The 27,540-nt window shown below is 44.9% G+C and overlaps 2 protein-coding genes across 5 annotated transcripts in view; one reads left to right on the top strand and one right to left on the bottom strand.

Annotated features, from left to right (window-relative positions):
• Positions 1 to 27,540, bottom strand: part of UBAC2 (UBA domain containing 2) — a 141,366-nt gene that overhangs the window by 91,497 nt on the left and 22,329 nt on the right. For all 4 annotated transcript variants that reach the window (XM_080916926.1, XM_080916929.1, XM_080916928.1 and 1 more), the window contains exons 2-4: positions 24,992 to 25,119; positions 22,187 to 22,306; positions 21,329 to 21,438 (exon numbers count right to left, since the gene is read on the bottom strand). In XM_080916926.1, the coding sequence (XP_080773052.1) occupies positions 21,329 to 21,438; positions 22,187 to 22,306; positions 24,992 to 25,119 (358 nt within the window). The remainder of the gene's footprint in view (positions 1 to 21,328; positions 21,439 to 22,186; positions 22,307 to 24,991; positions 25,120 to 27,540) is intronic.
• GPR18 (G protein-coupled receptor 18) lies at positions 15,818 to 16,813 on the top strand (the record flags this gene model as incomplete). Its single annotated transcript, XM_080916930.1, has 1 exon — positions 15,818 to 16,813. One exon carries the CDS (start codon positions 15,818 to 15,820, stop codon positions 16,811 to 16,813), a length of 996 nt encoding a protein of 331 aa, XP_080773056.1.

Below are 27,540 nucleotides of genomic sequence, written 5' to 3'. Positions count from 1 at the left end.
GGAGACAGGCTTAGAAGAGGGGATCATAGTGTGACCCCACGGTGGAGAGTACCTTTAAAAGAGGAGAGGAGAGACCAGACTGCACTCTCTCCCAGCCCTAAGGAGGACTCTGGAAGAAGACTAGCATCTGCCAGCCAGCCTGCCTCACCAGAACCTAACGGCCATGCCACCCTCATTTCAGGACTCACAGCCTCCAGACTGTGAGGAGACACATCACTGTGCAAGCCATCCAGTCCCTAGTACTTTGTTATAGCAGATGAAGCCAAGGACAGGCACACTGTATGCGCCTGTTCTTCTGCTCTGAGGTGGAGATGCCAAGGAGAATCTGTCATATTCCTGTAACCACAAAAGAGTGAGTAGGGATCCAGGAAAACTTGGTGGTGCTAAGTGGTTACTCCTCAAGAGACCACAGCTGAGACAGGTTGACAGTGCTTTAAATTCAGTTATGAACTCTGATATTAGAAACAGACATAATCCAAGATATGCTATTCCAGAGGCTCGTATACAAGCCCCTGGAATTTAGGTTGAAAGGTATTCAAAAGAGAATGGAGACTGAGCCAGACCATCAGAGATCTGTGTCTTTTACAGAGAAGGCTAAATATATTCTATTCAGTCTACCAAAGCAGAGACAGGAAGGAAAAAAATAAGAAAGAAAGGAAGGAAGAAAGAAAAAGAGAGAGAGAAAGAAGGGAGGGAGGGAGGGAAGGAGGGAGGGAGGGAGGGAGAAAGAGTGGGTGGGAGGGAGTAGGAAGGGAGGAAAGAAGGAAGGAAAAGGAAAGAAAAGGAAAAAGAAAAGAAAGGCAGGCAGATTCCCACACAAAAGTAAAACATATATGAACACTCAGAGGAGACAAAGTTCACTGAATGAGTTCAGAGTAAAATTTCAAACCGAGAGACAACAGATTACCCTGGGGAAATTTTAATAACCTAAGAACTAGAATTAAAATTTAATTTGATAACTGTAAATGTATATAAAATAATTAAATACATTTTAAAAGGAATGAGTCAAAAGATAAAAACAGTACAAACCAAAACACTCCATGTCCCAAAGAAACAAGCAATAGCCAGCTCTTTACCACTCTATGAGTAAAGGCCACAGTTCATATAAAATCCGCACAAGAGCCTGTGAAACCCGAGAACTGTCTGTCGTGGTTAATTTTGTCAACATGACACAGTCTAGAACCACCAGTGAAGAAAGTCCCAGTGGGGAATTTTTGGATTTGGCTGACCTGTGGGCGAGTCTATGTCTCAATTTTGTTAATGGACAGGGATGACCCAGCCCACTGTTGGCGGCGTCATTCCATAGAAGGAGGCCCTACAACATGAAGGAGGAGGGAAAGCAAGCTGAGCAATAAGCAGGAATGCATTATTTCTATCCACTCCTGACTGTGGGAATGAAGTGACCAGCTGCTTCAAGCTCCGTCCCTGACTTCCCCATGGCTGTAGCCTGGAACTCTGAGCCAAACAAACCCTCTCTCCCTTTAGGCTGTTTTGTCCAGGGATTTACTACAGCAACAGAAAATGAATTGGAAATTCTGCCTCAGCTCTTTGTCCATCTCCTATCCCACCTCTCACTCCCCATCACTCTATCTAGCTCCACAGTTAACAAAGGTCATGCCTACACCAGTGGCCTTTGCATAGGCAGGTTCCTCATACCTAGAATATGACCCCTGAGATCTCACATGGCTTGTCCTGATTCCTTCAAGTCTTTGCTGAAATGTTACCTACCTTCTGAAACCTACACCCAGAAAAAGTACAAACCCAACATCTGTATCCCTCCACTTCTAGGCTTACTCATGTCTGGACAGCATGTACCTGGGAGATTGCAGATCATGTGTTTTGTTTTGTTTACTGCCTTTACACCAAGTCAAGACAGAAGATTAAAATGGTCAACTGTCTGTTCTGGTCAGAGCATGATCCCAGTGCCAGAGGAAAAAGCCAGGGGAGCAGTCAACCTTACAGTACACGAGGGACAGTTCAGTTACACATGTGCACACGTGTGCTTGAATAACTGCAATGTACAGAACACAGGCTCCCTCCTCACCATGAAACTGTTCTAGAAACTGAGTAGAATGCGCTTTTCAAAGAACAATTCACCATAAAATACTACAACATTTTCTAAGTTGTTTTTTCAGTTAAAGTACCCAATGGAATAAAAGTCACTTTCATGAATCAACTTCCTGTTCCTTATTTTTATCCTTCCCTAAAACTCACGTGCATGTCTCCACTGCCAGCCATCAAGTCCCCTGTCACTTAGTTCCCAACTTCCTTCCTTTTGGGCTTTGAGAATATGTACTTCCTGTTGACATGACGAGGATGGCCAAAGAAATGCCAAAGGCAGGTACTGAGCTTCCACTTTACTGTAATCAATATTAACCTTGGGCGAGATACAGGAAGACACTAAAGTGTGTGCCATAGAATGGTCACATTCCTATCCACTAGACAGTATGACTACTTTCCTACCAGCATCTACTCAACAGTTCTGATAAAAATACAGTTTTACCTCACACAAAACAGGTATTCAACAGTATCACTAAATCCCCTTGTTACCAAAACAAACACACAAACAAAATCTACCTTCACCTTTCCTTCACTTTCAAATAATGGTAAGACTTTTTCCTTAAGTTACCTGTTGAGGTGAGCTACATGACAACTTGCCATACATGGTCAAAGTTTGAAATATGGGGCTCAGGAATTGGCTCAAAGGGTAACAGTGCTTGATGTACAAACAACAGGCCAAGATTCCAATCTCCAGCAGTCATGTACAAAGCTGGGAGTGGCTGTGCACACCAATAAACTGTGGAGACAGAGACAGGAGGAGCCCTGGTCCTGATGGCTGCCAGCACACATCCAGGTTCAGTGAGAGGCTGTCACAAGGAAATGAGGTGGAGATTCACACACAAACAGCATTCCTATGGTTTAAAATATGCTTTGCTATGTAGTTTAGGAAAAAAATAAACACAAGTACATAACAGTAATTCTTAATTCTCACTTGGGCCTAACAGGGCAGTCAATTGTCAAATGCTTCCAGACCACTCTCTCATTAATTTTACCGAAGGAATATGTTTTCACTTAGTAACATTTCAGTTCTTCTTAATATCTAATAACACTCAAGCCTCATTTAATAACAATTTTAAGTAGAATTACAGGTTTTACCAAGTTCCAATACCACCATCTAGTGGCTCCAAGTGTGACTACAGGCTGAGCTTAAAAACTGCCACTTTAGTTACATTAGTTATCACTAATGTGCAAACTTACACCATCCAATAAACCTAGGTGAGAATATCTAGGGGTTTATTCAAATACAGTGTACTTCTGACACCTGACTTCTTTAGCATTTTACATACATATCTCTATCAACTCCTTTTTTTCTTTTTGTTTTTTGTTTTTGTTTTCTGTTGGTTTGTATTTTGAGACAGGGTTTCTGTGTAGTCTTAGCTGTCCTGGAACTACTCACTAGTTCAGGGAAGCCTCAAACTGTGGAGATTTGCCTCTGCCTCCTGCCCCCCAAGTGCTAGGATTAAAGACATGTGCCACCCTGCCTGGCCCTGCAACTTACCCCTTAATGTCAGGATTCTCTCAGTCTGTTTGTATTTATAAGGTTTTCTACAAGTATATACTTCAATTTTTAAAAATCATCTTTGCTCACAGGAAAGCAATCAATCCCTTGGACGACATAGAAATAAAACCTCTGCCTTTTGCAAGCAGTTAATTAAGTAATGGTGGCCCTACACTGCAGTGATTTTCTGTCCATGTCCTGCTGCGGTGTAGTGGACTGACTTCTTGGGAACAGTTAGTGCTGCTCCCAGGGCTCAGAGAGTCTCTCACTCTGCAGGCCTATTCTTGGATCTGGATGTCTAAAGCAAGCAGAGGCAGAGCTGCTCAGGGGCAAAGGGATTCACTCAGGCTCACACTAGTGCACTCAGGATCACACTAGTGCTGACCATTCTGACGTCATGCTGCCCAGGGCACTCCATGGGTGCTGAGTGCTGCGGTTACTCGGTGTGCCCAGGCTGAAGCAGTGTCCCAGGTTAAAGGCATGTACTACCATGCTGCCTCCCTATCACAGCAGCTCACCCAGGCTAGTCCTCCCCATCCTCCATTCTTAATTATTGTTTCGCAGGGCCTCCTTCAAGAGCTGAGGGCAGGTCTCTGGTCTCAGCTCCTCCTCTCTCCAGATTGCACCTGTCTGCTATTTCTTCTGGCTGGTATTTCTCCTAGCAGGGAACACATCCTCATCCTATTCTTTATGTCCAGAGCAAAGCCTGCTGCCCTGTAATCCTGAACAACAGTCACACAGCAGTGGTAACTGGCAACTACACTGTGATGTCGCTTCACAAACCACCAACAACCAGTCAAGCGTCCACACTGGCTCCCCAGGCCCAGGATGCTGTTCTTGTGTCTTTCTGCTTTGCATGTATTCGTGAGAGAACCCAGAACTCCACCTTGCAGGCCCACTGATGTTACTGCTACTACTACTCCTCTGAGAAGTCAATTGCACTGTTGTCCTCAAACGTGCTGTGGCCTTATCTCCAAGAACATACAAGCTGCCAACTGTCATTACACGTCCCAGCCTTTCTTGCGACCAGTGATGGGGCTGAGAGAGGGCCGAGCTGGTTAAAGTGGGGCCACACAATCATGGAGATATGAGTTCTGATTCCCAGCACAGGCAGGAAAAGCCAGGTGGCCATGGTAGTGTGTGTGTCTATAATCTCAGTGCTAGCCAGGCAGAGACAGGACCCCTGGGGTCTGGCGAAGGTGTAGACATAGTGAGACATTGTCTCAAACATAAATATAGATAAGGAGGAAGACAGTGGATGTCGGCCTCTGCCTGCTACATGTGATTCTGTATCAATCACTGATAAAAGTAACTAGAACAGAATGTGGAAATTAATGTCATGAACATTATATTACATCATTTTTGTATTACTAAAGTAACAAATACACATGACTCCCAGAGCATGAAACAGCAGCACTGGGGAAGGGGTGTCCAAAGGAAAGAAGTTCCTTCCTTCCTGGAAGAAGGAAAGGACTCATATCTGCTCAGATATGCTGGTTCAGATGACGTCATCAGGAAAGGCCCTGAAGGAACTCACCCTCTCCTATCCTTTACCTTTTACATACAAATTTAAAACCTTTAAATTCATCTTTATCACAGGAATAAGACAAATGGACAGGCCTAATACACAGCAGTTTCACCAGACACAGCCCTCTACAATCAACACAGTATGGAGCACCCTGTGGAGTGAGAAAGCACTCAGCTGGGAAGGGCTGCTATCCGGGTGTACAGAACACCTACAGTAACAGACGAACAACAGGACTACATGACGGGACAGACACCCCTGCACAGACTCACACGAATCTACAACAAGCACCTTCCCTATCACTAAAGAAGATAAACCCTGAGCCACCACTTCCCCATGCACTGGGATGACTGTTACCAAGAGAAAAATAGACTGGACAGACTCCTCTGTGATTAAAGACCGAGTTCCCAGAGGTCCTGCAGGTGTGCACGTGGAGGCTCACAACCATGTGTAGTCCCATGTGTAGTTCCGGAGCATCCAATGCCCTCTTCTGACCTCCACAAGTACCAAGTACACGTGTGCTATAAAAACATACATGCAGGCAAAACACCCATACACATAAAAAGAAAAGAAAGAAGGAAAAAAGGGAGAAGGAGGAGAGGGAGGGAGGGAGGGAACTAGAAGAGAACAAGTGCCGACAAGGCCTCGGAACCTAGAATCTCATGTGCTGTCTGCGGGATGTACATAGTGTTACTTATGGAAGTGGTGAGTTACCCTCACTTCTGACTTTCTACCAGGAAGAACTAAAAGCTGTGCCACGGGGGTGTGTGTGCACCTATGCTCACAGCAGCACTGCCAACCAAAGCCAAGAGGGGACTAACCACAAGGCTGCTGACAGAATGGGTAAGCACAGCTTTGTGTTCATGATGGGATAGTACATAGATTGTATGTTCTTACATATTCCATCATGAATGGGGCCCAAGGACTGTGCTCAGTGAAATGGAACAGTTATAAAAGTCCAATATTGGGCCTGAGGGACAAGCCAACAGGTACAGTGTTTCCTGCACACAGGGGACCTGAGTTCAGCAACTTAGGACACATAAGGCTAGATGCTGAAGCTTGTGTCTGTAATCCCAGCATCCTACAGTGAGATGGGAGGGGGGAAAGGAGAAGCTCTAGACACTCGGGACCAGCTGGCCTGCCATACACAGCAGTGAACAAGGGAGCGGAGGCGTCCTCTGACCACACATGCACTGTGGAATGTGTGTAGATTTTAAAGACAAATATTCCATGATTCTAATTCTGAGGCAGAACAGACTGCAGGGGTCTAAGGTTACTGAGAAATCACTCAGTGGGCTTCCGTTTGGAAAAACAAAAATGATTCTGCAGACTGGGCACATAACAGTGTTGAACTATCCATTTAAAATGACTAAGGTTGGGGGTAGAAAAGGTAAAATAAAAGACATGAGAAAACTGGTGAATATTAGCCAAAACTAAGGATGAATGAAAATCTAGCACTCTGTAAACTAATTTAAACATTTAATTTCTGAAAAGAGTTTGAATACAGGAATCCTAGATGGTGGGCAATGTTTCCCTCAGAAGATAAGAGTTGTTAAGAGAAAGCCTCAGTGCTGGACATGGAGTATTTCCTTGTAAGTTGTTGGTTAGGGATATTCCAGAAGCCTCCAGCAGAGGCCACTGCCACTTCTCTAATGGCCCACTCTTACTAATTTAAGATCCTGTTGCTGAAGGCACAGCGTACTTTGGTTGAAGACAGAAATCAAGCTGAAACTAACCTGAAGACCTGCTCCCACAGGCTCCCAGAAGGTGCTAGCATGTCACTGTGGGAAGAAGTCATCAATGGATGCTACCCAGCAGGAACCCCCGGATGCGACACTACTACCTGCCAGACAAAATCTGCAACAGAGCAGCAACCGGATGAGGGCAGACCAACTTTTGATTGAATTTGAGACCTGCTCTACAGAAAAGAATCTGTGTCTCATACTGTTACCTGTCGAAAGCCCAGAGCTCAGGGAGTTATAGGACCTGTGGCAGTCTTAATGACAATGTCCCTAGAGGCTCATATGTTTGAATACTTGGTCCCCAGTTGGTGGAACTGTTTGGAAAGGGTTAGGAGAAGGTCTGCCACTGGTGGTTGGCCTTAAGGTTTCAAAAGACTCTTCCAGTGTCTGTCTGCCTCGTGGTTGTGTTTCAAGATGTGAACTATTACAGCACCATGATGCTGCCATGCTCCCTGCTATGATGCTCATGGACTCTAACCCTGTAAGCTGCCTCAGTCATGGTATCTTACTGCAGCAATAGAAAAGAATAACACAGGCCCTAAGGGAAAGCCTGCTGCTGTTCTTTTAGTAAATATACATGCTGCCATGCTGCCCTCTAAATAGTTGCATACGGCCAACAGATCAGCTCTGCTCTCAGCCTCTGCCAGAGAAACGCTGTCTTCATGCCTGCAGTGATCATAGACTAGGAACGGGTCACAGTGCTGCAGACAGCATTACCTTATCTGTGGGCGTAACTGCTCACAAGGCTCAGGGAATGTGGCAGAAGTAAAAGAAAGTAAGGGACAGGATGAAAATGATGGGAAACTGTCTTTAGGACACGACATGGCCATTGCACTTATGAATTCTCCAAAGCTTGGCTTACCTGCACAAGACTGAGCCAACAAGATCAGTCAGCATTCTAGCAAGCAGCACTAACTGGACTGAGGTGGAGAGGGAGAACATGAAGGAAGGGGGAGGAGGAGACCTGGAGGGAGGGAGGAGAAGTAGATCAAGGATACAATGTATCATGGATGAAATTGCCAAAATAAACAAATAAAAGTATATTTTTAAATGTTAAGATGCTGAATTTTGTTTATATGCATATATATTTTGAAAAATATGATCTATTTGTCCCAACACTAGCCCAGAAATACACAGTCATACAGAGGAAATCTGTTTCGTAAAATAAAAAGATGCTTCTAATGAGAAAAGAAGAAATAGTCTGTAAACCAAGATGTCTTGGAAGACTAAAGGGTGTGTTATCACAGGGTACTACTTACTATAGAAGCAATCATAAGTGAATGTTAAATTGTTTGTATACTCTACTACATCAAATTAAAAAAAAATTATTCCAATGTTAACAAGATTTCAAATCAGTTTAAAGCACCACTGATCATCTGCGTATTACAGTGGAAGTACAGGGCCCTACCAAAGCAGCCCAACAGCATCCATCACTAGGAACTGCTCCACGTGTGACTAACTGCATGGGAACTCTTACATTAACCATGCTGCCGCAGCTAACTCCTCTGGAAACAACAGTCTCTCTGCCCCAAACCCTGTCACTCCCTTTCAGGCAAGCCTGACAAATTATTTCTTGTTGTCTCCTGTTCTCACTTGATGTCCTTAAGGTGACATCTATCTAAAAAATATGAGGCATCTGTTTTTGAGCCACTGCATAACTTTAGGAAAACATACCCCTGGCTGAATCACTAAGTCCATTTATCAAGGGCCTCCAATGGGAAGCATGTGACAGCTCTTCATTAACAAAATGAAAAAAGGAGGTGGAAAAACAGCCAAGGATCCATAAACACATAACTGCAAGTGAGAGATGCCACAGATAACTCCTGTTACTAATTCTCAAGCCTATGATTGTTGATCCCCCCACTCCAAAAACAAAAGTGTGACATTAAATGCTAGAAAAATAAGCCATGTACCATTAAGGCAAGGGCAATGCCTTAATATACAAAGAAATGCTACAGCAATATGCCCTGGTCTCCAGGTCAGAACCTTCCAGGCCCCGCAACCTGTGGTGGTGGAGGTTGGGGGGTGAAGGGAGAGGAGCTACAATATACATATGTGCATAGATGTCAGAGATACCATTTCTCAAACACTGCCTACTTTGTGAGGTTGGAGGTACCTACCTCCTTGGCAAAGAACTTGCAAAGCACACTGGGCTAACTGGCTGGCAAGCCCAGGGACCCGTCAGGATTTCCCCAGCACTGCGTTATAGGCCATCATGCTTGAACGAATGAGTGAGAGTTCTGGGGTGCAGACTCAGACCCTCACATTTAATAAGCACTTCACTGAGCTAGCTCTGTGCTTAAGCACCTCACTGAGCTGTCTTTGCTGGGATTCTTCTGAGGCTGCATGGCCGCTAGTGACAAGAAACATACAAGAGTCTCAAAGTTTTGTGTGTAGAGACCGTCTATATGGAAAGTGCTAGAGTCAGACAGGAGAACTAACAAGCCATCACCTGAATGGTCAGGTGCTCACATTACTCCATAAGCTTGAGAGAGACCTGTGTACAGCTCTTCTGGTAACAAAGTCAATGCAGTTTATCATCAAGGGGAAAACAGCATGCACACCTGTCTGCCTCAGCAGGCTGATCATGTCTTCAAAAATAAATAAAATAAGGTAAAATCCACAAAAAAGACCACAGCAAAGACAAATGGGGACAAGACAGCAAGGCCCCCACACTGGACCCCTCAGAACACAGGTGCTTCTGAGTCCCCAGTGGGCCAACGTATTCCCCAAGAAGACAGAGACAGGGTATCAGTAAGAACTCCCAGGTACTCTGATGCCCCATCCTACCAGCTTTCATTCACTCTCCTCCAGAAATGTGGAAGGCCACAGTAAATATTCATGGAGTAAAATGCAGAACAAGAGGAGTCTGCCCAGCTGTCCAGTATCCAGGCTAATGTAAGACAGCTTGGGTAATTCAAGATCAGGAAAAGACAGCAGCACAGTCACCCAGCTCCAAGTTAAGACATGGAAATTTCCATACATGCAAGGACATTTCAAATAGGAGGGACAAAGAGAACTAGTATTGGTGTCCTCAGAACCCATGTTACAAGCTGCCAGGTCCATGGCAATTTAGAGACTCCAGGTGGTGGAAATGGTGCTCATGGGAACAGCTTCAGAGGCAGAGACACCTCATACCCAGAGTGCCAACTCTGAAGTTCAAACTTTCCTGCAAAGGTCTCTGTGGATAGGACAGAAAATGTACCACACATACAAAAACTGTGGTGTCCTCAAAACCCATCTACTTCCCCCACCTTGGACCTTGCTCTGTCCCTGAGGTTGAAGGGTGGAATCTAACAGAGGCTAGAGCACCTGGCTTCCAGCTGAGGCACATTTATTCCCGACTACTCCCCGCAGAGAGCCTAGTCACTCCTGCACACAGCCTCACAGGCTCTCTCCTTCCAGTTCTATTGCCTCTCGCCTGCATCTTGCCTGCATACGGTGAGGGATCCTAGACAACTGTCCAAGGGTCCTGCCCTACAGGCATCTGCTGCTCTATCTATGTGAACTGTTTCTCCTCCATCAAAGCAATGACCACCACTCGTGGACTTCTACACACACCCGGCCTACTTCATGGAGGCCACAGAAATGGAACCACTCACCAGGGATTCCTTCCTATGTGGCTTTCTGTAATGAGGTTGGTTCATTGTGAGTGGCTGCTTCTTCCTGGTGCACCACCCTCCTGACATGAAGAGCATCTCGTGTCCACTCTACAGGTAGTGAGTGGGTGGCCTCTACTTTGGGGCTGTTATAGACAAGGCTAGGAACACTTTTTACCTGTCTTCTGGGATCACTGGCTATATGTCAAGGAGGCACCTGGGCATCTGCACTCCTTCATTTAGTACTTAATACCAAAAGCCTTCCGTGTTTTAATTCCTGCCAGCAATGCACATGGTTTCTGAGTGACAGGTGCCCAGCACCCACACTGTAAACCCTCATCTCCTTTAACTGAAATCAGTTTGCAGTTTAGAGTCAGTGCATCATCACAACAGCCCTGAGTTCTCAGTCAGCTTGGGCCTCTGTGCTGAGAGAGATCAAATCTGTGAACTCCTGGCCTGGAGTCCTAAGACGTCAGTAGCTGCAGGTCTGGTGAGCTCCCAGGTAGGAGTCCTTTCCTCCTTCCCTCCTTTCTTCTAGCACATTGGTAATCATACTTGGGTCCAAGTCATTCCTTATGACATAAGTAACCGTCTGATTATATGTTCATAAACATTTTAAGATGCACAAGAGACAAAATAAGGAAGGCTAAAGTAACAACACAAGGAAATTTCTCTTCATACTAAAGAATCTCTTAGACTTTATTCAGAAATTCCTACTATTAAAAACAGCCAACCTTTTACCCCAGTGCCCAGTCCCTCTGAAGCAACAATTGTTGGGACACAGTCTGAGAAAGTGAGAGGCGGGGGGGTGGGGGGGGAGGGTTCCGACTGTCAAATCAGGGTGCTGGGGCCATGTGGTCAGGACTCCTCCCCTCTCGCAGAACAGTCTCCGTCTGTCATTCTCCCTCTTCTCTTTGGGGATTGGCTGCCTACCAGCCACCGAGGGCTTGCTATTCTCTGTCCCCATGCAGGGACAGGCCCAGTGAACAGGAGATAATCAGGACGATATACTCTACATGTATTATGGTTGTGAACCACTCAGACCATGAAATATAACTGCCTGTGGCAAAAACAAAGCTTTAACAAAGAAGCCCCATCCTACATGAAGATATGCTATATACATGTAATAACACCCTTGGAGCCCATCCTACATGTAGACATGCTATATACATGTAATAACAGTCTACTTGCAGCAGTGTCTTAGCTGAATCATATGACTTAAAAACTGGGTTCTCCTACTAAATATATAAACTCACCTACACAGTCTTTAATGCTTAAACCATACCTCAAAGTGAGACCAAAACATTTCATAAAGTGCATGGAATCCTGCCATCCCTGGGAGCATGAGAAACCCCTTTGAGCATCCTCTCACATTCCCAAAGTACAATGAGGGGCAGTCGGGAAGTCCCAGAGTAAACATTTCCTGCAGGCAAAGGAGACTTAAACTTTGACCCTAATCCACCGTCTACTGTCATACAGTCTGAAGCTACTTCTTCAGTTCTGTAACCCTTCCCAACCTGCAGTCAAGGTGAGGAGCAGGGGAGGGTCATCCCTTTGCCTCACGCACACAGACCTCACACCACATCTCAGGCTGGTCAGTGTCCTTGCAGCTGGTTCTGGGCTCAGACGAACGTCCACCACTCCCCCATCTCCATGTGTTCACGTTCTTATCTTCTGAGCAATGATAAATGTTCCTTAGACACAACTCTGTCGATGCCCCAAGCACACGGTGTAGTGGTGGAATATCAAAGACAGCCAAGTGTGGGACAGCCGCACAAAGAGAAGGCACGGACCTGGGGCAAGGAATCGTCCAGGCTAGCCCAGCTCTAGGGGATAGAAAAGAAGCCAAAGAAATGGCAGAGGACAGATGGCAGCTGCCAGGTGGTCAAAGGGAGGGTCTACAAGCCAAGCTTTTGGGAAGTTCCTAATCAGCCCTGGGTACCTTGCACTAAGAAATGAAAGTTCTCAACTAAAATTGCTATATATGGGGAGAAGACTCAGTCCTAATGAGAAGACACCCCAGACTCCTTGTCTGTTACTGTAGCAGCACAGAGGAAGCCAGCCAGGATTTCCTGTTAGAAACCTTCTCACAGACTCTGGGGTAAAGTTAACACTGGGTCCCAGTCAAGGGGTTTCCATGTGGCTGAAATATCACACTCCTGTGTAGCTTATAAAAACATAACTCCATATAACACAACCGTGATGCAACTCAGCAATGCAAAATCATGTCTAGAGAAGGTTTCAAGGCAGTAGTGGCCTCTCGCCCACACAGGAACTGCTGCAGTGGGCTGCAGCGGCTCTACAGCACATTATTCTGGGAGGTTGCCATGGCTCTCAGGAGTTTGTTACACAGGTGACTTCAGTACCTTTTGTAGAATCAGAGTTTAGCCCTTCTGAGAAAAGAAGCATGGCTTTCAAACTACCTCAAGTCCAAGCTGTGGGAGCTGTGGTGCCTCACAGTTGGGAGTCCGGCTCTCTGGAGGCAGAGGCAGAAAGATCAGGGTAAGTTCAAGGCCAGCGTGGTCTACATAGGCAGCCAGTAAGGCCCTGTCTCAAAACAGGAAGGACAAGATGGCAGGAGCCATCTTCTATCGTTCACACTACAGACAGAGAAGCAACCAAGCTTAGGAACCTTTTAAAAGCTGACAAATCATGTGTAGCTGATGTAGAGACACTTAGAACTAAACATGGTCTGGTTACTTTAAGGAGAAAGTTAGACTCAGAGTAGTAGACAGTATGATCTGGGGCTGCCCGGGGTCCTCCCTTCTGCGGGTTTCACTTCCCTTCTCAGCCAAGAACACTGCCACATGTAAATTATCCCAACACTCCCCCAGTCCTTCCTAAGGTTTGCAGGGATGTTCATGCAAGGAAAATTCTGGCTAGACTTCCTTGAGATAGAAATGGACGAAGTGTAGAAAGCACCTGCAGGATCCAGGAACAGATCTGCAGGCACAGCAGAGCAGGGGCCCTGGAGGAGATCATCCATTGATGGCTGAGGGTCGGGTCTCTCTCACAGGCAGGACGTTTCTGGAGTGGACTTCTCAGTCATACCACATGAGTGCTGTGTATTTCAACTGGATAGAAACTACACAAAACAGCAAAAAGCTACACAAAGTCATAGAGCTTAGAAAGCGCCAAGGCTTTGAACCTGCTATGCCCAAAGTCAAATCTCCTGTCTGTAAGTAACAGACTTCAAACATCAAAACAAGCAGTTAATTCAAGAAAATTTCCCTTTTCATATATGCCTTTCTTCAAGATAGGCCATCGTTTCAAGAGCAGCCTAAGCTGAGCAGGACTTCATAAACAAATCACTTGTGAAAGAGAAAACCACATCCAGGGTAAAGTCCCACGCTGAGAAGCTATTTCAGAGCGTTTCCTGAAAAAGGCGGAGCAGTGCTCATAGCCCAGCAGACCAACCCCACTATCGGTACTACATCTCAACAATCCTTCAACAAGGCGAGCCAGCAGACAGAAGACAAACTATTCAAAGACACCATCCACCTAACTCAGCGACTCAGCCCTCTCTTTCCAGCACCTCAGACAGCCCTTTGACGGACGGGAGGTAAGCTGCATCCAATTAATTTCATGGTAAACATTATCAGAAGTAATGTTGTGTTGACTAAACTCAAAACTTCTGCTCCATCTGACGAAGACCTTGAAACAATTGGTTGTTCTTTCTCCAGGATTTGACATTCATTTTCACTATTTTATATTAATACTAAGTGTAGAATTTTAAATGTTTTCATTTTATTTTTGAGATTACAATAAATTATACCATTTCTTCCCTTTCTTCTCTCCAAACTCTCCCACAGACACTTCTTTAATCTCTTACAAATTCATGGCCTCCTTCTCTTTTAATTGTTATTTTATTCACACGCACACACCTAAATGTATAACCTGCTCGCCTGTGTAGCGTGACTCACACGTTTTCAGGGCTGACAGTTCGGTACTAGATAACCAGTTGGTGTGCTCTTCCCTGGGAGGCCTGTCTCTCCCACTCTTAGCACAGTAGTCCTTGGTGTGGGGCTGAGGCCTCCCTGTCTTTCCCCTGTCCATTTAACACATGATGTGGATGACATGATACATCATGACACAATTCAATGTCTTTGTCACAGAGTTTCAATTATAGTGTTTTATAAGATTACTTGGTTTCAATTTGAAAACAAAACAGATAATCATGGTACTTAAGCCTTCAAAAGTTAACCTGGAAGGCAATCAGTTTTCAACACTCACCCAAAATCTCGCAGAACTTAGTCCGTATGGTAATACGGAGAGCAAGTGAGCACAGTGAGAACTGGAGCAGAACTACAGACAAGCAGCAGGGAAGGACAGCCTGTACACACAGGTGTTTCCATGACAACATGGGGCAAGGTGAACGGAGGAAAGACCAGGATATAGAATACTAGTCAGAAGTGTTTGAAACTTTAAAAAAGGGGGGTGGGGTCAACAGACTTGACTGACAAGCCAGACAGCCACCGAGAATCACCTCACCAAACACCATTTCCTTCACTCATGGTCCTCTCAGCATTTCCTACTATGTGCTAGAGAGGCAGCAAAGGCAAAGAGAGAAAAACCTAAATTCCTACCCACTCACACACGAGAATCAGTCACCAGCTGTTTGGTTCTTTTGTTCATGTTCTGATTCATGCTTTGTAAATTATGATTCTATTTTGTGAATTAAAAGTATTTGATAATTACTTATTTGAGTTATAAAATATTTAAACAGAAAAAAAATTAAAAAGTTGGCAAGCCATTTTATAAGATTTAAAATACAGACTGGCCCTTTTCCCAATATTCCAGAGAATTTCTACTGTCTTCTACTTTATTTGGGGAAGAGAGAGATGAGCAGGGTCAATGAAACTGGATAGTATACCAGAGCATCTTGGGGCCTGAGTCCATCTGAACTGACCAGTACATTATAAAGACCAGGACTGGGTGTAGAAGTGCGGACTTTAACACCAACACTCAGGCAGGCAGATCTCTGTGAGCTGGAGACCAACTTGGTCTAAACACTGAATTCCAGGACAGCCAAGGCAATATAGCGAAACCTGTCTCAAAAACAACAGCAGCAAAACCAAAATAACTGGGGATTTGGGGTTGCAGGCAGACAGACAGAGAGACAGACAGGAATTCATAGCTTAGTGAGGTACATAGTCTACAGAGGACCTGTACATTCAATGCCCAGTGCTCCAAAAATAAAAACAAATAGAGTTCAGTAACTTCTAGGGTCTGTTCTCGACAAAGCATGCACATGGAGTCTTCAGTATAAAATGCCCTCATAAGAAGTCCTGGACTCTGGGGCCTCTACTTCCAACCAACCAGAGTTCTCATCCCTGTTTTTCTCAACACTCCTCACAGTTTCTACGTAGCATGGGGACCAACCTGCTGTAAGATGGCTATCCCGAGCAATCGCAACCCGCTTGTTCTTTCTAATGGTTCACACCCAGAGGAGTACAAAATTGCAGCCCTGGTCTTCTACAGCTGCATCTTCCTGATTGGGCTGTTTGTTAATGTCACTGCATTATGGGTTTTCAGCTGTACGACCAAGAAAAGAACCACCGTAACCATCTACATGATGAATGTCGCACTACTAGACTTAGTATTTATACTCAGTCTCCCCTTTCGGATGTTTTACTATGCAAAAGGCGAGTGGCCATTTGGAGAGTACTTCTGCCACATTCTTGGGGCCCTGGTGGTGTTTTACCCAAGCCTTGCTCTGTGGCTTCTTGCGCTCATTAGTGCTGACAGATACATGGCCATAGTGCAGCCGAAATACGCCAAGGAACTGAAGAACACCTGCAAGGCCGTGCTGGCATGTGTGGGGGTCTGGATAATGACCCTGACCACCACTGTCCCTCTGCTACTGCTCGATGAAGATCCAGACAAGGCCTCCTCCCCTGCCACTTGCCTGAAGATCTCTGACATCATCCACTTAAAAGCTGTCAATGTGCTCAACTTCACACGACTCATATGTTTCTTCCTGGTCCCTTTGTTCATCATGATGGGGTGCTATGTGGTCATCATTCACAGTCTCCTCCGTGGGCAGACATCTCGGCTGAAGCCCAAGGTCAAGGAGAAATCCATCCGCATCATCGTCACACTCCTGCTGCAGGTGCTCATCTGTTTCGTGCCCTTCCACATCTGCTTTGCCGTCCTGATGCTGCAGGGAGAGGGGACCAGCTACAGCCCCTGGGGAGCCTTCACCACCTTCCTCATGAACCTCAGCACATGTCTCGATGTCGTCCTCTACTACATTGTTTCCAAACAGTTCCAGGCCCGAGTCATCAGTGTCATGCTGTACCGCAATTACCTTCGCAGTGTGCGCAGGAAAAGTGTCCGATCGGGCAGCTTACGGTCACTTAGCAACATCAACAGTGAAATGCTCTGAGACACAGCAAGCTGCCAGTCTTCAATCTCGTTAAAATTCTCTATCTACTCTCGGTGACCCAGCATTCAATATATCCAGTCCCTACTCTAATAAAGAGAAATAATAATAATAATAATAAACTTTGAAACATCTGTGCTATTTTATTCCAGCAACATGATTAGAGACTGAGTATTCTGATATGCTCGTATATTTTTGTCTTACAACTTGTATAAAACATGTGCATGAGCCATGTGTAGTGCCCATGCCTGTGAAGCAAACATTCAGAAGACATAGGAAGACAGGCCCAGGTTACATAGTGAGACTCTGCCTCAAAAAACAATAAAAGTAATAAAAATAACATGTCCATGAATTACTTGGGGGGGGCACCTAAATTTGGCTTCATAATCAAGCCTTAACTGAGAAGGTGGTTAATTGGCTTAGCATTTTTAGATTCTGTATACAATATACTCATGAGAGGAGAAAAAAAAAAAGCTATTATTCAAAATAATTTGATGGATCTCCCTTACATCAAGTTCACCCTTAGGATGTATTTTATGTTCCAAATATCAGCTTTCACGATTTCTACATAACTGAAGGAAGCAGGAAGCCCCACTGGCCTCCCCAGCCCTTTCTTGTAAAAACAGATGTACTCAACAAACATCTGCTCCCTCCCAAACCCCACGTAAGGCAACTAAGGACACAGTTCTTTCTACCCAATAAATTGACTCACTCCTATGGCATGAGATACTTACAAAGCAGGTAAATAATTTGTTACAATACCAACAGCTTACTCTTCTTATGTGGTAAAATACACACTCTCTCTCTGTCTCTGTTTCTCTCTCTGTCTCTCTCTCTGTGTCTGTCTCTGTCTGTGTCTCTCCCTCCTTCCCTCCTCCCCCCACCCTCTCCAAAAGACTCAATCTTTTCCAGGCCAAATGTTAGTAGTACCAGCCAGGTTCCGACCCTAGAGATCTACTTGATCTCTCCATACAGCCAGGTTCCGACCCTAGAGATCTACTTGATCTGTCCATGAGGAAACATGTTGTCTAAAGAGAAGGAACCGAGTTACAACATGTTAAACTCCCCTTGCTCTAAACATGGACACAGATATTTAGACTTACAACTTCCTCTGTAAAATCACCTTTTTACTGTTTGCTCTTGTTCTGGGGCAGGGTGTAACTCTGGGTGGCCTGGAATTCAATATATAGCCAGGCTGGCCTTGAACTCGGTCATCCACCTGCCTGTGCCTCCTTTCAAGTCTGATATTAATTTTTTAATAATCATGAATGTTTACCAAATGTAAATACTGTCATAATTATAAGATACAGGAACAAAGATGGTACCTGGATGTAGTTTTTCAACAAAGAGAAAATAATGGAAGAGTAAAATTCTTTAATAAGCATTAGAGAGGGATAGCCCCGTGTTCAGTGTGGAGTTAGGGTACAAATACAGTCCCTGGGTGGGAGCCCACAGTCCTTGCAGGAGTAAGGAAGCCTGCATCTGCCCCACCTGGACGGAAGGAGACGGTGCTTACTCACAGACAGATCTCCTGAGCAAGTTCCGTGCAAGAATTTTTCCAGAAGGTTTCCTTGAAGAACGTGATGAGAGTATAAAGCACAATAGAGCGCAGACACAGCAATGAGGTTAAATGTGTCCTGTGGTCCTCACAGGGAACTGCACAGAATGAAAGACGGCCCATCGAAGCACAATGTATTTAGCACTGTGAGCAGATACTCACTCTGTAAAATGTATTACATGTAGACTTGTGTGCCCCAGCATGTGTGTGGACATCTGAGAGCAACCTGTATGGATCAGTTACTTCCCGCCACTCCACCACATGAACTCCAGGGATCACACTCAGACATCAGGGTTGGGAGCAAGTGCCTTTACACACTGATCATTCTCATCAGCACCATGCACACTCTAACATATGAAAAAAAAATTCAAAAGAAAAATAAATACCCACACATAAAATATAAACCACTAACAAATAACTAATATATTAGGGCAAATGTGTGAGGCACAGGTTATTAGACATAGCTAACATACTTAGCTTTTAATAATGCAGCTACATTGAAAACAGTGGAGATTTTTTCTGACTGAAGTGAGCTATGAGCATCTATTAGATGCCAGGTGCAGTTTTTCACAGAACACTATAAGAAACCCAGCCCAGCCGATGCAGACGTCAGCAACCATTCTTACAGTCTAACTTGGGCTCATGTTGGCAACTGTCCTGTCAGCGGCCTCTGAGTATACCAAGTAAGACCCTTCACAAAGACCTGGGCAGTGGCACAGATGGTCGGTGATGAGGACTCCATAACATGAAAAGAAATACATGCAACATATATTAATTGAATTAGTAAAACATTTGCTGCAACAGTGTACAGAAAAGCCTGAGCAATTCTACCCAATGGCAAGAGGTAGCCAAGAGCAATCTGTTCAGGAGAGGCTAGAAAGGGTGGACAGCATCAGAATACAGGAGCTCAAGGAAAGAAGGGAACCAAACAGGGTGGGTTACTCCGAGCTGCTAGTAAAGGTGCCTACTTAGCCCCTTCACAGTCTGTGCAGCAGGGCGTCTCCCTTCAGTGAGTGCAGGGCTCACACACAGTACAGAGCACAGGGCTGGCAGGAGCTCACAAAACTAGTCAGTGGCACAGCTGGAACCCAGCCCTGTGCAGACCAACAGCACACCACTGCCCCTCTAGCTACTCCAGACCAGTATAGGCCATGACTACACCGCTGCACCTCCTGCAGCTCCAGGTGGCCCCTGAGGACTCAGACCATTATTTTGAAGGAAGTGAAGATCTCAAGGTTTTGGTTTTTGAGGTTTAGTTTTTTAATTCTATCACAGCTGAGACAGTTGTTTCCATTCTTTAACATTGATTTTTAGTGTGTGTGTGTGTGTGTGTATGTGGGGGGGGGGGGGGTGTGCGAAAGTGTATTGTGAAAATGTGTGAGTATGTGGATGAATGTGTGTATCTGTGTGTGTATATGAAAGTGTATGTGAGTGTGTGTGTCTGAGAGTGTGTATACATGTGTGAGTTTGAGTTTATGTGTATGAGTACTAAAATGTGTTTGAGTATGTGAGAGTGTATGTATATGTGTATGTCTGTGTGTATATATATGACAATGTATGTGAGTGTGTGTTGGGGAGAGAATGTGTATACACGTATATACATGTGTAAGCCATAGTACACATATGGAGGTCATAGGACAACATGCTTTTCTCCTACCACCTTTATGTGCATTCTAGGGGTCAAACCTAGGTCACTGGCTTGTTGTGTTACTACTCTCCAGTCCCATTCTTACACCCACAAATTACACACATGCCTGCAAATCATACTCAGCAGCCTTTGCTGAGGACCAGTAAGAACTGGCCTGATGAGAAATATTCTGAAAGACATGAATGCCTCAGCAATGCTGTGAACAGAGTTCTTCTCCAGGTTTACATGCGGCTTACAGGAGCAGCCCATACTCCCCAGTCTACCACACTAACAACACGTGAGACTTAACAAGGGTGTGCAGTGGTGGGTGGTGACACAGAGCCCTGTGTCTCCACTCAGATGAGACTCAGAACTACACGTTATTAAACCAGCTGAAGGGACCATTCATGCTGACTCTAACCAGACCAGTTACACATCCACAACAAAGGCCTGGCTGCTTTACAATCAAGGGACCTGATATTCCTAGCAGTTCTCAAACCCATACAGTAAACTTAGAACAAGGCTAAAATTAGTGTGCACAGAATTTTAAATACCCAGTTTCTCTAATTTCACACTATCACATCTCTCACACGTAAACTCATGGACTTGATTGTGAAATTCACTGAGGCCTTTCCCCACTGTCCACACTAGTCTTGGCTCCCAGTTCCTGCACATTCTAACAGTCTTACTGTGAAGATCAGGAAGTAAACTGAGCTGGCCTGTCACTGCAGGAAGCACAAACCATTACCTGTCCAGTAGCTTTGCTCTCCACCTTCGTGGAAGCATAAAAATAATAATCTAAGAGTCTCAGTCTATTTAATTTTGGATTTTTGCATTTAATTAGCTCATAAATTTACGAAGGCACAATATTACTATAAAAGTACACAAAACAAATTCAATCTCGAGGAATTCAGGGTTGTAAGCTTATTATCCTTCTTAGAAAGCCTAAAGCAGAAAAATCTGGAATTAGAGAGCATCCTGGGTTACAGACAGACTGTCTCAAACAAACAAACATTGGAAATATTTCAGAGCTGAGAGGAGGAGATGGCTGTGAAACTGGAGAGTTTAAGGACGGAAGGATATGGGTGCACACACTGCGCTCTCTTAAACACGTACCTACTGGAAGATAAACTCTCAGACTTTAGACAGAATCAAGTTCACTGTAGCCCAGGCTGGCCTTGAAATCACAGAGATCCACCTGCTTCTGCCTCCCGAGTGCCTGAACTAAAAGTGTGGTTAGCTTAAAAGACTTTTGGAGAAAGCTTGTGAATGACACCATCTCACAGGGGTTTGAGAATCCTAAATAAGTAACTGCAACATACAAGCTACTTACAATCCAGAAGGTAGATGACTGGCCACCGTGAGACCTAGCAAGTACTGCACAGCTTCCACGAGGATAAAGTCGAACAGGGCTGACAGGACCCAGGAACCCAGCAGAAAGGACTAAAAATAGAACGATAAACAAAACCCAGTTACCTAAAACTAAGTAACATTTATTTAGTTACCCTGAGCAAGGGTGTGGGGGTCGGAGTAGTCCATATACACAGGTGTGCACCGATATACACGTATACACACTGCATACACATGAACACTTCCATCAGCTTATTTTTATAGTACTTGTTTGTTACTTTTCAAAATAAGCTGTAATTGTTCATATATATTAGCTTCTACAATTTCTAGATATGCTGAAAAAGGCATTTAATTAAAACATAGTGCTAACAAGCATCACATATACTATTAAGCCAAATAAGCGACCAGAATTTCATTAGCTAAACTTCTGACTGAAACCGTTATTACTGACATATCCTAACATTGTGTATTATCATCACTATCATTTCATTACTTTATCATGCTATTGGCTTAAAGTTAACTTTTTCTTCTGGTTAATGTCCAAGTCACAAATCAGATCTAGAATCATGTAATTTAAACAATAATCATAGATAACATACTAATGGAAGGCATCCTAAAAATAAGGGCCCAGAACAGTGTTGTACACCAGACGCCTGCCTGGGCAAGTCGGCAAGACTTTACTTCAAAGTTTAAAAAAATAAAATATAAGGGCTGCAGATGCAGCTGGGCAGTAAAATGCACTTGCCTAGCAGACAGTGGCGCTAGGAAGTAGCGGGGATGCAGATGTGGTCACTGCCTGCTGGAACCTCAGCAGAGCACGGTAAAGCACGCGATAACTTACTGCGAACTTCCTGCTTCCGTACCGCCGTTCAAATACTCTGAAGTTATAAATGAGGAGACCACTACAGAAAGCGTCTTTCAAGTCAAGGCAAATGATTCTTCCACATAGCAGCCTCCAAATCTGCACAGGGGTTAAAGCAGAGCATGGTGTGAGGGGAGCCTTGGACAGCCCAGTTCAAGGTCACAGTTCAAGGTCACACATGCAATGGGAAAGCCAGTCAGCAACCTGTCCTAGATAGCACACACACATACACAACAGTGAGAAGCCTCTTCACATACACACACACACCTGACAGTAAGACTACACACACACCTGACAGTAAGACTACACACACACACCTGACAGTGAGAAGCCTCTTCACATACACACACACACCTGACAGTAAGACTACACACACACCTGACAGTAAAACTACACACACACACCTGACAGTAAGACTACACACACACCTGACAGTAAAACTACACACACACACCTGACAGTAAGACTACACACACACACCTGACAGTGAGAAGCCTCTTCACATACACACACCTGACAGTGAGAAGCCTCTTCACACACACACACACACATATATACCAACAGTGAGAAGCCTCTTCACATACACACACACACACCAACAGTGAGAAGCCTCTTCACACACACATACACCAACAGTGAGAAGCCTCTTCACACACACACACACACACACACCAACAGTGAGAAGCCTCTTCACACACACATACACCAACAGTGAGAAGCCTCTTCATACACACACACACACCAACAGTGAGAAGCCTCTTCACACACACACACACACACCAACAGTGAGAAGCCTCTTCACACACACACACACACACCAACAGTGAGAAGCCTCTTTACTTATAATAATAAATGCATCTTGCTAAGTCAACAGGAAAGTCCTCAGCAGTCAGGGAGCCTGTTGTCAACCCTCATGATGCTTAAGTTCAAGCCCCAGGTCCCATGTTTTGGTGGACGGAGACTACTGACTCCACAAAACTGTCCTCTGACCCCCACGAGGCACCATGGCATGCTCACCACCTCACCCACCCAAAGAGTAAGTAAATAAATGTGTTTTTAAAAGGGTGGGACACACACACAAACACAACCAGTGAAAATGAAAAGCTAATCAATGTTCATTTTACACAACTGAATTTAAAAGCAAAGATGTGACAATTTGGGTAAAAGTTCAAAAGTACACTTTCTGAGCTTAATCACCAAAGAACCACGTACATGGCAACTCAGGGGACTTGTTGGCAAATGTTTCCAACTTAAAAAGACAGTCAGCTTTTGGAGATTCATCCTCTGGCTAGGTGAAAATGAAGACATGCATAAAGAAAACATTCCTGTCCTAAGTCTTTAACATTCTCCAAATGTGTGAAGGATCCTAATGACATCTGCAAAACACTGACTTCACTTCCTCTTCAGTTACAACAAGTTAACCCTGAGTTTCCTTTAATTAAAGTCAAATCCACCATTTTAACTATTTTTAACTACACTGCTCAGTGCTGTTGAGAATGTACAGTGCTGTGCATTGTCCTATTATCCTAAATACTGCACCATGAACATTAAATTGCCCCTTCCCACAGCCTCGGCCAACTCTGTCTCACTCTCTGCCATTTTGCCTTTTAGGCACACACATCGTGAGGAAGGTAGTGGAAACATGCTGATGCCAGGGTGGCAGGGGAGCTGCTAGGACACCAGCACAGCTGGTGCGAACACCAACCCCAACCCAGGACCCACTCATCAACTTGGAAGGCCAAGTTCTGTTCTTCCCACAGCAAAGCTCTTCCTCATGGTCAAATTCCCTTTATAGACCATTTATTCAGAGTGTGTCACAGACGAGTGAGCGTGAACCACCTCATCAACCATTCAGAGACAGGCTTTGGGAAAGGTGGGAGTGGGCTCTTTCCTTCCACCATGTGGGTCCCAGAAAATAAACTCAGGTTCTCAAACTTGGTGACAAATGTCTTTAGCAACAGATCCATCTCACTAGCCCACAAACTCTCTTGAAATTATAAACTAAATTTCCATGAGTAAAACCTGAAATAGAAACTACCAGTCAGTAAGAGGAAATGGTGAATTTCTACATTATAATCTGCTTTACTGAAAGTATCATGGACATAAGGAGAAAGTGTGCTTGTTTGTTAATACAGTAGTAGTAACATGTCTCACAGACTCAGGGGCTTTGTGCTCAACCTTATACGAGATATCTCTGTCACACTCCTTCCTCAGGCTTAGTGAACACTCCCAAAGGGGGCTACCAAGACTGTAAGAGCCAGAAGTTGGAGATGTGCTGTGAAAGAGTCTTCTGGACATGTAAGGCTTGTGTCCACACTTGCACACTCACCGCTGTGGAGTCTGAATAAGACCTGCATGGGGTCAAGCCAGTCCACTGTAGCATGGAGAAGACAGGGGTTCATGAGCCCCATCCCTAGCTGAGGGGATACTAGCAACTGATGGCTGTTGAAAGAGGATCTGTTTCTTTACAAGTGTGACCCCTGATGGACTGACCATTTTCCCCATGCTCCAGAGACTGACCCTACATCCATGTGCAGATTGGGCAGCAGAGGAAGAGGAGGAGGGGAGATGAGGTCAGAAGAACATGGTAGGAAGTGGGTATGAGAGAGGCTCGTGGAGGATAGAGAGGGTAGATATAATCAAAATACAAGAATATACTTAAAGAAAACTTTAAAAACTATTTTAGAAACTTTAGGGGTTTTGAGGGACTAAGGAATTGTAGGAAGGGCAAGTCTAGAAAAACATCCCCTCCCCTCCAAGATGCCAAAGAAGCAGTGTGCCCACCTGGAAGTCGTTCTTGACAGCGTGGAGATCATACACGAAGAACTTCTGACAGTGAGGCAGCAAGAGAGTCAGCAGAAGGGACAGGGCACTGGGGACCAGCAGAAGACTCTTCGACAGAGGTGCCTTATCTAGGAAGAAAACTGTGTTCAGAATGACTGGGATTTTTAAAACAAAACAAATAACTCAAAGATGAAAAACAGGAGAGCTAATCTGTTTAGAATGAGAAGGAAGCCTAAGTCTGCAGCATTTAGCTCTTCCTGAAACATTTACCAACAGCTATGACCACTGACAGCAGGCAAGCACAACTCTCTGGAAAGGCTTCACTGTCAGCTGGCTTGGACAGGAGATCAAATGCAGCGAATACCCAGTAACCTCCAGACAGCATGGTGCCTGGGGGTAACAGGGTCATACATTGGTTTGAAAGGATTGTAAAGGATTTTAAATGTTAACACTGCTGGCTGCAGTGGCCTCCTGAGGTTTTCCACACTGAAAAGGAAGAAGCAAGTTAAGTTTTCCAGGAGGGCTCAAGGGACCTGTGCCTTATCCTGTTTGGCCATCAGGTGTGTGATCACTTATAACCAAAGCTACAGAGAGCCAACACATGACAAGAACTAAGACATCCCAAAAAACATTCTATAGAATCAAGACAACTGCCCAGGTCATGACACTGACATCACAGGGAATGAAAAATACTGGAAACCCAGCCAAACCCAATTCACAATTTTGTAACACTCTATTTGTAACATGTAACAACAGATCCCCACTTCTCAAACCACTGGATGATTTTGCAAAGAAGCAAAGCACTTTAGCACTCAAATGTCTTTAGTGTTTTTCATAAACTATGATACATTGAATATTAATGTTACTACTTTCATTTCCCTGTACATTCGTAACTAGAGAGGTTTCAGCTAATACGACAATTTGTAAGGTCCTGACGTCCCAAGGGCACCTGTGCACTTGCAGATCTTTCCTCAATAGCTCTTGTACACTTACTCCTGCTACCCATTTCCTCCTAGGAAGAACTACTTCACCCTTGCTCCACAAACCTCCACACTGGGTCCAACTGCCCCAGGCTCAACTGTCTCCAACCCCATCTGCTCATCTCCTGCCTCCAACCCCATCATCTGCTCATCTCCTGCTCTTTGTATCTTCAGCTGTGACCCTACTGTGCACCTCACTACTTCTTGCACACAGTGGCTTTCAGTTCTTTTGGGAAAAATGTTTCCAGACTTATATATCTTTCCTCCACAGCCTGAGGAAACTAGCCTAGACAGTGTTCCCCACTCTGTGGCACTCAGGGTTCCCTTCAGTTCTAATTTCCCAATGATGTGAGGGACACCAGAAGGGAGTCCACAAGCCAGAGAGGACATGCCCAGCTTACCAACAGCAAGGCCACTGGAGACACCGAGAGACCCTTTCAGATTCTGTATCTTATTTATAAGAAACCCATGCAGGTAAACTTACCCGTCACAGTTAGTGCTGTGGTTATAGTGTCTGTGCAAGCACACAGCTATTTCCTCCCCAGCTAGGTCTTGCACACATCTACACCAGAACTACATACAGTGTTGCACACTCTCTTCACCAAGGCTTGCCGGATCTCAAACCTAACAGAGCACCCTACTGCCTAGGGCCTCAACAGGCCACAAGGCCCAAGGCTGTGAGCACAGCCAGCCTTAGTTTATCTTGCACCACAGAAGTTTCAGTTTTCCGGGCCTGTAGAGTGGGGAATGAGAACTCAGCTGCACAGTGTCAAAGCTCATGGGGGCTCTGTGGTAGGGCACCTGCCTAGGCACCTGCCTTAGCACTACACACACACACACACACACACACACACACACACACACACACACACACGCTCCTACTACCCTACCATGTCAACCCCACTGGTGGGTGGGCTTCTCTCCTGGTCCAGGTGAGATCCTTTATGCCTATGACAGGACCAGAGAAGGATGCAATTGTACAGGCACACCCAGAGGACAGCAGCTCCTCTTCCCACTTTTCACCTTCCCTGTGACAGACAGCCGCCCGCCCCTTCCTAAGCAACTCAACATGACTAGAAAAAAAGACCACACAGATGAGCTATAAACTCCTGGTCCCAAGTCCTATGTGGCACCATTCTCCAACCAAAAACCAATGGTGCTCTCTAGAAACCTGCACAGCCTTCTTATCTCCTGCCATCTGCTCCCAACTCCTCCCAAGGTCACTCTGTCAATGACTATCAACGAGGTACCTTGGTCATATGCCTGACCCAACTCTAAAATCACTAAACACTTTCTATCAATCACGAATGTTCCTAGGCCCTGGGATTCAGCCGGGATGTCAGGACAAAGGCCCGATTCTTGTAGTACTTACTGTCCACAGAAGAAAATGGGGGGAAAATGATTGACACTTGGAAACAAATGCTTGGAAAAGCCAAGCAGGCAAAGCCTGAGGCTGCTATCTACCATGTATCCCTAGTGGGTTCCCAGACACGAGGTAATGTTACTAATTCCCACCAACAGACATTAGGTGTGGTAATGTGATTTGCTTGAGCCACATAGATAAGTCAC

This window comes from Micromys minutus (genome assembly GCF_963924665.1).
Source record: "Micromys minutus genome assembly, chromosome: 5".
Taxonomy (NCBI): Eukaryota; Metazoa; Chordata; class Mammalia; order Rodentia; family Muridae; genus Micromys; species Micromys minutus.
This window is presented reverse-complemented; position numbering and strand designations above follow the sequence as displayed.